General features: G+C 41.0%; 1 protein-coding gene across 1 annotated transcript in view; it reads right to left on the bottom strand.

The window, feature by feature from the left end:
* Positions 1-15,005, bottom strand: part of CTTNBP2 (cortactin binding protein 2) — a 207,413-nt gene that overhangs the window by 107,256 nt on the left and 85,152 nt on the right. Inside the window, exon 2 of the mRNA XM_082255315.1 lies at positions 13,665-13,772. Coding sequence (XP_082111441.1) covers positions 13,665-13,772 — 108 coding nt within the window. The remainder of the gene's footprint in view (positions 1-13,664; positions 13,773-15,005) is intronic.

Raw genomic sequence — 15,005 nt, 5'->3', positions numbered from 1 at the left:
ATAAAAGTGACAAGTAAAGTGCCATAGTGCAAATGGAAAAAGTCTCTCAGTGTAATATGAGGTGCTTCCTGCTTTGTTCTCAGGATATTCTCTGTGTGTCCACCACGAGAGGTAATATAGTCACTCCGCACCTACCAGATGTTGGTGACTCCCTCACTGTATAGTGAGGAAAGTCAACTGGGCTTGTAGGTCTTTTTGGGGACCTATCCCACTGTGATGTTCTCTGGAGACTTCCCACACATCCATGTCCCAGAGGTCCAGAACGTTTTTATATAGGCAGAAAATGAATGGAGAGGAGGCCTCTCATAGTGTAAAATTCTTTTGAATTTATTCTTATAAAACCTTAACAAAATAAAACGGTATAAAAACCAATGTGAAAAGCGCCACTGTCCAATTGAAAAGAAGGCCCTCCATTTACTTGGTGAGATGGACGCTGCCTGTTTCCTTGACGTGCGTTATATTCTCTGAGCCGGAAGTGACGCATGGGAGCTACAGCTTGACATATTTTGACATCAATAGGCAAGTCTTTGCTGGCTACAATGCTGGTGAAGCCCATGCACAAAACAGTACCAGGGTTAGGCAAAATAACACTACAGAAAGACTGATGGGCAAAGGTGGGAATCACTGGCTTGCATTATCAGAATGCAATCAGCAGTTGTGCTCAAAAATTGCTAATATGAAAAACAAATGTACTAGGCATAAAGGCCGGGTTCCCTATAAGTACCTCTACTTTGTATCTAACAATAACCTTATTTTCTAGGGTGTAGTGCTGGTGACAAAAAACACATTAGAAGACATAGAGATTAAAAGATCCAACTTTTCTGTGCAATGATGGTGGCAAAATCATGAGTGCTCAAAACAGCCACACAGTGAGAACCCGAGAAGAGGATCGGGCTTCTCTGTGAAAAGTAAACAGAATATAGCTGCGCTGAATACGATAAATATAAGTAAATATAACAAATGTTGTAAAATAGTGCATCCTAATAATAAAGTGACAAAACCAAGTGTGTAAAAAAAGTGCACAAGTGTAATAAAGTAGAGATTATACAAAAATGCAGCTCGGCTGTAAAGGCCAAGTATATAAACAATGCAACCTGATATAATAAAGTGCACAGGTCAAAAAGGAGGTAAAGGACACAATATCTTAAATTGATAAGAAAAATTAAAAGTCCCAAAAGATGAAGTGCAAACGGTGTGGGAAAAATGTAGAATCCTCCACCACAGCCATTCTAAATGTGTTCTTCAGCGGTGTGTCCGTTCGTATGGCATGCTAATGCGCTTACCAGATAATGATAATAAATGCACCATTCAGCTCAATCCCAGATGGGTCCAAGATGAAGAGGCCAATAGGGTATGGAATAGCCACGGATCAGCACTGAATGGAGATACAGCCTTATATCGCGCTCAGACCATAGGGGGCATAAGCAGCGTCCATCGAAGGATCAACATATAAAGAATGCAAAAGCCTCCATGGTGAAGTATGTAAAAGCAGTACTTTTTTAATAAAAGAAAAAAACTCACATTTATTCAGATCAATAGCGCTGTAATACAGATAGCCGGCCAGATGTACTGATACCCGTCCTTCTGGGTTCTGCATGGTGACGTCAGCACGCCGGTTCCGACGTGTTTCATCACAGCTGACATCTTCCTGTGTGCTGTGTAAACGGAATGGGTCTAATCCCTCAAATTAGCTCTAAGAGCTCTCCTCACTGACCTCTGCAGTGTGCAATGTTAGCTCTCCAACCCCTTTTTTCTGACAGCTGAGACAAGCTTTATCAATTCTGGACACTGAAAAGATGTACTGTGGAGAATAAAAGACTGCAGATAAATAGATACAACTGATGTATAAGGATTTGATTGTATCACCTGAGGCCAGTCACTACACTGGGTGTGAGGGTTCACAACCACTTTAAGTATTTTTTTAGCAGACTTGTCCTGCATCTTTGGGCAATGTTGCGAAAAAGGGCCCCTTTTATAAAAAAAAAAAAAACGAGTTCAAAGAACAATAGTGACAAAAGCCATGGTGATTCATTAGATGTTACATTTTTTTTTGCATTTGCTTTTAAAACCAAGCCTATATGTCATATGGCTGCAATGCTAAAAGGACAGAAGTAGGATCTCTTTTGTTAGATTCTGTTTGACCTAAAAGAGGAGAAGATGTACAGTACATTACTGTATATAGAATGTTACAATTCAGGTGAATAGAGTTTTCTGCTTCTGCCTATGTTGTTTTACAGTAGCAGACCTCCTAGGCATGGAGGCACAAATGGTAAGCTTGTTAGAGGATTAAGCAATTTAGCAAAGTATGCAAGGTTATTATAGTCTCAGACATGAAGTATTAATATGTTAGGTTTCAGTACTTCAGGCCAAACCTCACTTCTGCTCAGGGCTCACAATGGTAGATACTTAATGCACATCTATGATGCCATCAAACAATCTTTTATTATTTCATAGCTGTGCCCTATATACATCCAATTAGAGAGCACAATGGACACAGCTAGCACTCAACCCCCAGGCCCGCTAATAACCTGTAAACACACCATGCATTATGGATTACTATAAATTATTCCTCAAGGTATTTATTAGGATTAACAATAGGAACACCTGCTACCATTTAATTTATATAATGCAATAATAAACACACCCTTTCTCAGCTCAGTATTTACAAAAGAAATACTTCATTTCCATGAAGAGATAATTCAGCAACACAGTTCATTTAAAATCGGCTTACTGGGGCTAATTATTGTACAGAAACAAATTTGTACTTCTCTTTATTTACTTCAAATATCCATTTAGGTCCAGGGGAATATACACTCACAGGTACACTTGGTCAATTGCTTGGTAACACAAATTGCTAATCAGCCAATCACATGGCAGCAACCCAATGCATTTAGGTAACTAGATATGGTTAAGACGACTTGCTAAATATCAAACCGAGCATCAGAATGGGTAAGAAAGGGGGTTAAGTGACTTTGAACATGGCATGGTTGTTGGTGTCAGATGGGCTGGTCTGAGTATTTCAAAAACTGCTGATCTACTGGGATTTTCACACACATCCATCTCTAGGTTTTACAGAGAATGGTCTAAAAAAGAGAAAATATCCATGGTTTCAACGGCTCATGCTGGTGGAGTGGGGGTATTTTCTTGACACAATTTGGGCCCCTTAGTACCAAATAAGCATTGTTTAAATGCCACGGCCTACCTGAGTATTGTTGCTGACAATGCCCATCCCTTTATGACTACAGTGTACCCATCTTCTGATGGCTCCTTCCAGCAGGATAATGCACCATGTCACAAAGCTCAAATCATCTCACCACTTGCAGCCGACAAATCTGCAGCAACTGCGTGATGCTATCATGTCAATATGAACCAAAATCTCTGAGGAATGTTTCCAACGCCTTGTTGAATATATGCCACAGAGAATTAATGCAGTTCTTAAGGCAAAAGAAGGGCCAACTTGATACTAGCAAGGTGTACTTAATAAAGTGGTCTTTAAGTGTATGTTTTTATGCTTGATTGGGTATTTCAAGTGAACTGAACACATTCCATTAGTAAATAAGCCCCTTTGACTATAATAACAAGATATTAAAAATGATTCTACTTTTAACAAAAAAAAGACATATCCACTAATTCTAACCAGCCTTGGTCTCCCAGGTAAGCAATCACCTGTAATAAGCACATTTAGATGTATTGTGGGTCAGATTAACCAGCAATGCAAAACACACCAGTGAAATGCTGCCTAAAAAGAACAGACCAGCTCTGAAAACGTGTCCCATATGCCTGCTTCACACAGACAAGATACAAGATTTAAAAATAAAATGCTAATAACCATGTACTATAAAGCAGGTAAGATTGTGGAATGTAAAGGTAATCCACCTTTACATTTAAACATTCAAACTAGCAACAAGCTTAAAGTGGAATTTAAACTTCATCCTAACCAGTCTCAAAAAACTGTCCCCTTCACCCTCCTAACATCTATGCTAACTAACCTGTGTAAGAATGATATATATACTAACCTATTTTCTGCCCGCTCCAGTCCGCTCACGTGATCCTGCTTTCCTGTGTCAGCCAGGAGGGAACGCTAGAAATGGATGGGCCAAGAAAGTGTATGAGTGATGTCCCTGCTCCAGGCACAACCAACCGATGTCGGAGCACTCTCTCCTCTCCCCTACTTTCTTACACAGTTAGTTAAAATAGGTGTTAGGAGGGGAGGGGGCAGTTTTAAAGCTAGTTAGATGAAGCTGGAATTCCACTTTAAAGTGGTTCTAACGGTAGAAGATTTTTTATCTTAATGCATTTTACCTTCAGTGTGCAGCAGCCCCCCTCAGCCCCCTTTAATACTTACCTTAGCCCCATCTGGAACCAGGGATGTTGCATGAGAACCTCGGCTGCCTGGGACTCTCCCTCCTGATTGGCTGAGACACAGCAGTGGATGCTATTGGCTTCCACTGCTGTCAATCAGAGTCAGTGAGCCAATGAGGAGAGAGAGGGGTGGGGCCGAGCCAATGCTCGTGTCTGAATGGACACACAGAGCAATGCCTCGGCTGGCTGACCCCATAGCAAGCTGCTTGCTGTGGGGGAACTTAGCGGGGGGGGGGGGCCAGGAGCGCCAGCAAGGGACCTGAGAAGATCTGGGCTGCTCTGTGTAAAACCACTGCACAGAGCAGGCAAGTATATCATGTTTGCTATTTTAAAAAAAAAAAAAAAAACAGGACTTTAATATCACTTTAAGCTCTGTATGCAAGTAAGTCCAAGTATTTTGCCTACTTGCATATAATCTTCACTGTGCTAATTTTATCCTGATCAATAAGTACACCCATTTGTTGACCAACCTGAAGATGTGAAGGGCAGAAAATGGATAGCAAGAAGCATGGTCACAATTTGCACTCTGGGATCCCTATAATCTGGCATGTAACAAAAGTGATCTGAGTGGTATAGGACCCCAATTGTCCTTGCTAAACTTTTCCTGCAACAAAAGCGATCTATGTTAGAGATGTAAGGTTCACAAGAGGGCCCTTCTACGCATGTTTTGGGACTGTCTATCAATACGTCCCTTTTGGCAGCAGGTCTATCAAATAATCCAACAATTTACAGGTGTAGCACCCCCTAGTGTGCTAGAAGTGTAGATCTTTTTTTTTTATTAATGTAGGTAAATTTGGGCAGGCTTGGCTGGTAGCCAAGCCTGTCTGTGTTTGTTTCTCGGTCTGGGCAGAGATCCAGGGAGAGCTAGATGACTCACAGGCAGCATCACTGAGACCTCCCCTTTACATCTCAAACTTACTGGAAACTTCCAGAAGGATGAGAGGGGAGGTAAGGTGGAGCTGCCTGGAGTATTCTGAGGGCCCTAACCAACCATCAATCTGGGTTGGTTGCCCCTTCAAATACTCTAAGTCAGCCCAGCGGGGGGGGGGGGGAGTCATTTGTGTGGAAGCTGGAGATAGAGTGTTAGGCTGTTGGTGGCCTTTGAGGGAGCTCCCCAGTCTTGTGCCTGGGCCCAGGTGCAGGTGGGACCCTCTAAAGACACATGGAGGTGTCCTGCCAGGAGGCACGGGATCAAGGAGAGGACAACAGGAGAACACTGCCAGGCAAGTCTCCAGGAGGAACAAGGAACAGCCATGAGGGTTGGTGAGTGACACACAGTCAAGAAGACTGGGAGGCACACCTGAGAGGACTAGGATGGAGCAGTCTGGGATGGGTGCAGAACCAGTCAGGAGGACTGTGGTGGCACAGGCAGTGGAAAGGGCAGCTTCAGCCAGGAGGGTTTTCAGTGCCTGAAGAAGTGGTACTGAGAGCAGTAGCCACAGATAGGACAGCTAGCACTTAAGACTTCCATTTTTGCTACACCATAGGGGCCTGCAGTCCCTGCATGCAAAGGGCATTCGTCAAGACTCAGCTGAGATTGTGCTGAGCCTGAGACCTGTGCTAGCGGGTCCTGGGAGTGATAGTCTGCAAGAAAGTGTGTGCTGGAGGTAGAAGAGGAGAGAATGTAAATACTGGAGTGTATATAGTTCAAAGTCCCTACAGAGTTTCACCAATCAAATGGGCATCCCGAATGCACCCTTCCCCATCCAAGTTCAATTCCCCTAAAAAAAAACAAAGCTGCAATGACTGCTTCTTGTCTCTAAGTGACTAGAAATTTGTGTGCCTGGCTGTGCAGTGTGGGAGACGACAACATTCACCAGCGGCTTCTACAGGGATAGCGCTATACAGATATGTCCAGGACCTGGCAACAGTCTACCACTACGTCTACTAGGAACAATTTCAAATGTTTGATGAATACTTACCATACTGAGTAACTCTCTACTACACTCCACAACTCTGTATTAGGAGATGGCACTGCAGAAGCCCTCACTGGCCCTGTGTTTTTTTTTTCTCTTTCTTGCCCTTTCTACCTTTCCCTCCCTTCCTTCTATACCAATTAAACCACTAAAACCTTGGCATCAGGCTCACTTACGTGACTAGTGAAACACAAGAATGACTACTGACGCTCTTTATACCAATATGTAGCAAATGTCATTCTATGCTTATACACATATACGCTATGTTTATTAATATTGACTGTTTTATGCAGAGCATTTTGTCATTGTTTCAATTCCTGATGTAAACCTATAAATAAAAAAAAATAACAAAAATGTGACCTGAGGATGCGAGGATGTAATCCCAACAGGTTTCCTCTAAACAGCATTCCTTATAAGGCCAAAAATGGTTTATCTTTAGTATAGGGAATTCCAGTGGATTTCAGTAATGTTGATGCAGCATTATGAAATTATATGGCGCAATCATATAAAAATAGGACAAAATACCAAAAATTTACATAAAATACCTTTTTGATAACTTTTCATATACTATACTGCGGTTATTCTAGTATTACTCTCTAAACATTGTAATTAGACTTCTGTCAATCCTACAGCTCATCCTGAAAAATAGAATTGAATAGCCACACAGTGCCTAGTTAAATCATCTTGTAAAAAGTCCCTGTAAAATAAATATGTCTAGGAGAATGGGCAGACACAAGCAATGTCTGTGAGGTACAGGAATGTGACAATTCTCCCTTCACTAGTGAAGCAAAATGAACATTAAAATTCAATCAAATACAATTAAAATAAAATATACTCTGAAACACCAACTTCTTTCCATATTGTAGTTCACATCAATATTTCCATAGTTTCTAAAAAAAAAGTGACCTACTGATTACATTTACAGAAAACAATGTAAAAATGACAAGCTGATAAATAACTTGGAGATACCCCATATAATGTTGCAATTGGGATGGGGGTCAATATTTTGCCACGTACAGCTCCCTGTACAGAAATCACCCTGAAATACATTTTCATCAGCCTCTGTCTGCACTGAAACTGACTCCAGGGGATGAAAAAGTCGAGACAGCAGGCTGCATTCTGCTTATGACATATATCAGGATTATTTTTAAATTGACTATAGTCCTGTCAGAGCCGGGCAGCCATCAGAATTTTCGGGGCCCCTTACACAGAGCCCACCTACCATGTCATCATCCTCCTCCAGTCCCATGTCCTCCTGCATCCCATGTCCTCCTCCTCCATCCCAAGAAAATAAAGGTGAACAGTTCTAGTAAATGTTACCCCTCCTGTCCAGGTGTGAACAGCTGGAGAACAGGGGATGGCGAGGCCTAGAGCTGTGTGTGAGGGCTAGTGAGGGGTAGGACCCTCCACATAGTGCCAGTCTGCAAGGGAACTGCGGAGCTTACAATTGAATGGCATTGTGAAGACAGGTGGCAACCCTACCCCGTTTTGGGCCCCTCTGGATGCCCAGGCCCCCTACATGTGTATGGGCTGTACCCCACTGATGGCGGCCCTGAGTCAGAGTATTTGATATTTTACATAAATGTTTAATTGTATGCATTAAAGCTTTTCCCATAAGTCAAATGTATTGTAGTTTCAGTGGTACTTTAAAATAAAAACATTAGTCAATAAATAATGCACAATTTTGTTTGATATAAAAGGACACAAGAAGGTACAAATAAAGATAAAACACTAAGGCTTAAAAATATGGTACTGCAACCTAGAGAGCTGCCCCTTTTTTAACTATGACGCTATACCAAAAACCATCAGTAGGGGTAAAGGATATTCTAAGTGGACACCATGTTAATTTGGTATTGGTGTGCACAACCAGAGCGCTCACAATATTATAATCCTGCCTTCACAAGGCAGTAGGGATCATAGGCTAAAGCTACAGGGACAATTAGAATAGATCTGTGCCTTGTGATAGCTGTAATGACCAATCAGGGAACTCACAAATGTAAACAGTACTACTGTTTACATTTAAAAGCCATCTCTTTCCTCTAACAATGGAGAAATGGGGGGAAGGAGGAGTGGTGCAGTCTATTAATGGAGAGGAGAGAGAGGCTGCTGCCCACCAATGTTGTAGGATTAGTATTGGGGGATTTAAATGCCAATGATGAGGGTGGAGGTAAGAGTTTTTAAAATGTTACTGACCAGTAATGATTGTGGGTTTGTTTTGGAGGGGTTAACCTGCCAAATGCTTTTGAAGGGGAAGGGTTAAAGTGCTGCTGAAGATCAAAATGGGGGGAGGGATTAAAATTTAAGTGTGCGCTTTAAGACTAGGGTGTAACGTAATCTGCTGCCAAGTCACTCCCTCACCCCATACTAAGCCCCCTCTGACAATGGCTGAGTGGCTCAAACCAAACAGCAGCATTCCATCCTTCACAATTTCATCCTCTGCTAAACTTTCTTCCACTATTAATAAAAGGCTTCCCTTTTAGTGGGCTACTTTTAAAGGCTAAGTGAACTTCAATACCAGCATGTTTCTTCTGTAGCACCCTCTTAGGTAGGTGCTAGAGAGTGAGTATAGTTTTTAGCTCTGTCTGCCTATCAGAGGAGCAGCAGGTACATTCTATATTGCACTCTGCTTAACAGGGAGCAGGATCTGTGAGTTAGGTCAGCTTAGTGTGCCAAGTGTGTGATTCATATGGTCTGAGGGAGTGTCCCCACTGTGCCCAATTGGGAGGCACATTGGACAGTGGAGGAAACCTGGCCAATGAGGACACAGGCTTTTGATACAGCCCCAGGGATTGGCACAGACTGTTGTCTTGGTGCATTGTGGGGTGGGGTATAAAAAGCCAGGGGCACGTGTGCACGAGGTCTTTGGCGGGAAGCAGAGTCCCAGAAGGAGGGTGGCGGCTGCCTCCTCTTCTGAAGTAGTTGGTGTGTGGCCACAGGCGGTCGGCCTGGTGAGCCAGAGGTGTGGAGCTGAGCCCAGAGGTCCAGGAGAGCTGACTGGAGGAGTTAAGGCACTGCGAGAATCTGGAAAGCAGTATCGTGAGTACAGAGGATCTTGCCCAAGGATCGGCCCAGGAAGTGTAGGCCTGGAGTAGTGTAGTCAGTGGACGGGTGCAAGCTGGAGGAAAAGAGGGTACTAGGTGAGTGCCCTGAAGAGAAATACTATAAGGAACATTTATCTCAGATTCACCCAGTGGCAGGATGAAGTACAAGTTAGAAGTCCTCAGAATTGTGAATAGTTCAAGCGTTGGAGTATCCCCATCATCCCTTCTCCCATCCAAACATAAAATAAAAACAACAAAAACATCAACCCCTAGACTGATCATTGACTGAGCCAAGAACGTAAAGTGCTAAGATCTCTGCTTGCAGTTGCTACGGGTAACCCAGGGGAATCCAAAAGTGTGTAAAACCAGCAGCCCTCAAGGGGGCAGTGCTTCACTTCATTTACAAAATATTGTGCCAAAAAAATAAGAGGTCCTGACATTTTTATGTCATATGTTTTATTCCAGAGAGTAGGGACATTTTTCTTCAAAATGTTTGATCTTTTTTTCTTTTTATAGTAAAAATACCCAGTGGTTTTTAAATACCACCAACAAAGCTTTGCCTGTCTCACAAAATGATATGATAATTAATTTGGGCACAGTGTTGCATGACTATCACATGAAACGACCACACTGAAAACTCAAACATGGCCTGGAAAGGAAGGGGGGTAACATACTGGTATTGAGGTGGTTAAAGGATAGAGTTATCTTTTTCAGGGAAATGTCAATACTTAGCCATTTACAAAAATGTATACACATTTTACAAACTTTTTTATACACATATGTAGAGGTAATCATCTTATTTCCATCTAGAAAAATGTTTACTGTAGTAAAGTCTGACTTTCTGGCTGTGGCAATAGAACTAATTTAGGTTTGCAGAAGGGAGGAGAAATGTTGCTTCTAAAACTCCATCCTGGATATTGCTAATTTGGCCTCCAAATTTTCCAGATCTCAATCCAATTGAGCATCTGTGGGATGGTCTGGAAAAACAAGCCAGATCCATGGGGGCCCCACCTCACAACTTACAGGATTTAAAGGATCTGTTAATGAAGGCTTTGTGTCTAATATCATAGCATACCTTCAGAGGCCTGGTGGCATCCATGCCTTGATAGGTATGGCTGTTTTGGAGAAAAAAAAAAAAAGTTTTGGTGGCAAAAGGGAGACCTATTCAATATTGGGCATTAGCTCATAAAGTTATGGCTAATATATATATATATATATATATATATATATATATATATATATATATATATATATATATATATACACATATATACATATATATACACATATATATATACAGTATATAGTCAAGTATTTCAGTTTGTTTCCTCCAAGTTTTATACCATTTCTAAAGGAAACGATTGCAATATCAAAGGCGTTTTTATATCTTTATATAAAAGAGGTATACCACAAAATGATAAGGCAAACAGCTTTTAAATAAGTCATAATACTGTCAGTCAGATACTATCCTAAACAGAAGTTCTATTTTCTCTGTCTGTCATGACAAGCATTGGCTCCAGTTCCCGTCAGGGGCATTTTCATGTGTAAAGCTTTGAAACTGCCCATTTGATCTTGTCATTATCCTTTAGAACATGTCTGTAGCTTTAGATGATCCTAAAATAGTGACAACTAAGTTGTAAAGCTAGAAATGCTTTGGTAGGCACAGCATGCAATTCTTCTGTTCTCTAGAGGCTGCTCTCATCAGGAAGAGTGTCTTAACTTCTACAGACGTGATTGAAATGGTTCAGATGGTGAGGATGATAAGGTTTCCAATACAAGATTAAAATCTCAGATTTATTCTCAGTTGTGTATTAGTGAAGGCAATAAGAACAAGAACATGGTTCCTTGCTCAAGGACAAACTTATAAGGGATCAAATAGCATCTAACTGCCACACTGCTAGGACCCTGAGGATGAAGCCGTCTCTAAAGAGAGTCTTAATGATACAGAGTACCTGTTTCCTGCTGGGCACAAATCTAACATACCAACATTTTCCAATTTTTACAATGTTTATATTTGCCTGTAACAAAGTACTAGCAATAGAGGATGCAAAAAGTGGTCACCGCCTCCACTTGTAACTGGTCTTAGTGGTAAGGAGCACTGGAAGGGCGGACGCAGATCAAAAAACGAAGAGATTTCTAGTCACAACTTACCAACCAGCCAGCGACCAAGGTTGGTCGCTGGCTGGTTGGTAAGTTGTGACTGGAAATCTCTTTGTTTTTTTGATTTGACTAGCCATAGAGGATACCTAAAGTAAAGAAGAACTTTAGACCATGTGCTGTTACAGTATAAAGAAAAAGAATCATAATTTAAACATGAATGCATAGTATGACGTATTTTTAAACCCTGGCTCTTGATGGTAAAATAGAAACATTTTACTCTAGGATAGAGGCTTTAAGATATATAGCTGCTACAAACCTTAGCAACTCCAACTGTGAATTGATGAAAGCTGCATAATTGGAGGTTCCCTTCTGTGAAAATTGCATATCCAAACAAGCTGCAGATCAATCAAGGCATGTATTCACATCTCAAGTTTGTCTGAGCTTTGCCCCACCAGCTTTGCCTCCTAAGTTGTCCTACTGGTCCTTTATCAAGGCAGAAGACATCAATGACAAATAGGAAAGCTCAGGAGGTGGAAGAGGAAATGGTCAAGCTCAGCTTTGAAAGGGACATTTAAGATTTGTCTATTGTTTTAGCAACTGATATCTCTGGATACATTGATCGATTTTAACATGCGAAGGTAAACTGTGCTTAAAGTGGAGCTCCGCCCATTTTAATAAGTTTAGATGTACCTAATCTCCTTTAAAAATACTTTTACCAATGGAAATTATTTTTTATTTTTTTTGCAAGGAAATACCTTTTTTCACCCATTTTAATAAGTTTAGATGTACCTAATCCCCTTTAAAAATACTTTAACCAATGGAAACTATTTTTTATTTTTTTTTTGCAAGGAAATACCTTTTTTTCTTCTTTATTCATCCGCACTTCCGGGTCCGGCCGCCTATAGGCGATTACGTCACTCTGCGATTCGCAAGGGCTGCTGGGATTTCGCCACGCCTCCGCCCTGCCTCCTCTCAGTGAGCGCGGACTGAAAGCATTACATCCCGTAGAGCTCACTGAGAGGAGGCGGGGCGGAGGAGTGGCGGAGCGCAGACTCCAAGCAATCCATCACTGAGTACAGCTGGTGCCGGTGTAATAATGCGAGATTTCCTCACTAGGCGATTCGCAAGAGCTGCTGGGATACATCCCAGCAGCCCTTGCGAATCGCTGAGTGACGTAATCGCCTATAGGCGGCCGGACCCGGAAGTGCGGATGAATAAAGAAGAAAAAAAGGTATTTCCTTGCAAAAAAAAAATAAAAAATAGTTTCCATTGGTAAAAGTATTTTTAAAGGGGATTACATACATCTAAACTTATTAAAATGGGTGGAACTCTACTTAAAGCATTTTTTTTTTTCATTTATGCTCAGTATGAATAGCCAAGATTTGTGATATATCCACTTTAATAAAAACTGCAATGCAAATTTTCTGTTTTCTGCCACTTAGCGTTCACATTATCGTGACAGTTGTGTGTCTAATGAAAGCGGTATTTCAGTTTTGGAGGTTTGGCGGAATAACTGGCTGGTTTCTCTAAATCTCTGAGGGACTCCAGTTGCATTAAATTCATGTTGGATTTTCTGGCTCTTCCAATGTACCTGTTATGAATATAAGGTGGCATTTGCATCTTAACATTCTGTAGCTTGACGTCCAAAGCTCCAAAACACTCAACAACCAAAATCTCATGCTTTTAAATTGTGCCTGTTTAAATATGAGCATGCAGGTGCCTGTAGCTCAGTGCCCGAAGCTCAAAAAGGTACGTGAGCTACTTTTGAAGCAGAATGGGACATTTTTGGTCCCATGACCATGGCCTAAAAACACTGTAAATGAGCATTGTTCAAATCTAAACAACCATCTCTTCTTCCTAGTAACTAGCTTTCTATTGGCTAAAACAAAAATTCTCAAGTCTGAATATGCCAGAAAATAATCTCCATAAAGTTGATGGAGCCAGCCTCCAATTAATTCACCATAACGTAAAATACAGACCCAGCAATGTGAAAAAGATCCCCAAATAATGGAAAAAGCTAGTGGAAATCCTGGCGAAAATTTAAAAAAAGTTTATGCATTTCAAATGGCATACCCAGCAGCTTATTTTCAAAAACAAAAATGTACAAAACTCTGCACCAGCCTGCAGCAGATACAAAAATGATAAAAGTACCAGGCTACAAGATGCCCTCAGTGAGCTCATTTAAACAAGTGGCATTATTAAAGAAAAAAAAAAAACAAGTATACAGATGGAAAATAAAACTTACCCTCAAGGCTTCTATCACAAGATCTCTTGCTTCTAGCTCTCCTTCTAATATGCTTAAAAGAAAACGCAATTCTGGCTTGCTCAAGTTTTCCACATTAAAGTCTTTTGTCTGCAATATAAGAAGAAAAGATACATAAACAATTGATTAGTTGTTTTAGAAGAGTATATTTGTATACATTGATTATGTGCTACATAACAAGATGTGATGTTGCAGCATTTACAAATGAAAGGAATTAAAAGTGATGCATTAAAGGCAGAATCCACTTCAAATGGCCTCTTTAGTTCTGATTGGGTACAGTTAAATTGATCTTATGGGAAATTTAGCTGCAAGTGTTCCACCAAACTGGGCTCTCCTGCCAAGACTATTAGGAGTGCACATTATCTTTCTGAAGGTTTTTTTTTAACACTGCATCTTATTGAACATTGTTTCAGTGTTTCGGACAGAGAATGAAATAGTTAAAAGCGGTGTCATATTTTCGTTTTTTTTTTAAGGCCCCATGATAGGTGGTAACCCATGATTTATTGTCCTGGTGACTATGCTGTCACAGTGGCAGGGAATGAGGGGAAATTTTCAAAAGTTTTGGTAACAGGTGGCTACGTTAGGGAGGACCAAAGATGCCATGAATCAAGAACTATAGCAGGGCAGTGTGAATTACACTGGGAAATATGAGAGAAAATCTTGCTTGAGATATGAAAGCTGGTAGATTATTCAACCAACCAGCATTCAACTAAAGCCCAAACTCCTTTTTTATTCTGAATAGAACAAGGAAGGGTTTAAATGGTTTCTGTCATACTGATTGAGAATATTTCAATCTCATAGCAGTGTCCATGTGGAGGGATTTATTTTCACCTCTTTTTCTCTATGACACTAGTTAGAGAAGAAGTGGGACATCATCAAACACCTGAAAAGATGTCCCAACCCTTCCTCACTCTAATAAAAGCAAAAAAATAAATAAAAAAATTTGCGTAGGGTGAGCTTTAAACTATAATGATTTTGATCTACTTGGAGTCTTACACAGGGAATTTTTTTTCTCAGAGAATATTTAGCAGGAACTCCCCACCTTTTAAATGACCCCTTGCCTCTACCCCCTACCTACCTCCAAGCACTGTCCCTTGATTCCACCCTACCCACCTCTCAGTACCACCCCTTTTAGAGAAAACAGAACCTAATATCATTTGGTGGTGCTAAGTAATTTGCATAGAATGTGTTAAAGATAACAAGAAAAGCAATAAAAAAGGTCCCCTGCAGCCAGCAACAGTAGATCCGCCCACACAACAATATACCCCCCCCAGCAATAGTAGATGCACCCGAGCAATCATAGATCCCCAGCAGCAGCAACAG

This window comes from Pelophylax lessonae, assembly GCF_965119305.1.
Source record: "Pelophylax lessonae genome assembly, chromosome: 4".
In the NCBI taxonomy this organism is placed as follows: Eukaryota; Metazoa; Chordata; class Amphibia; order Anura; family Ranidae; genus Pelophylax; species Pelophylax lessonae.
Note: the sequence above shows the minus strand (reverse complement) of the source record. Positions and strands in the feature narration are given on the sequence as shown.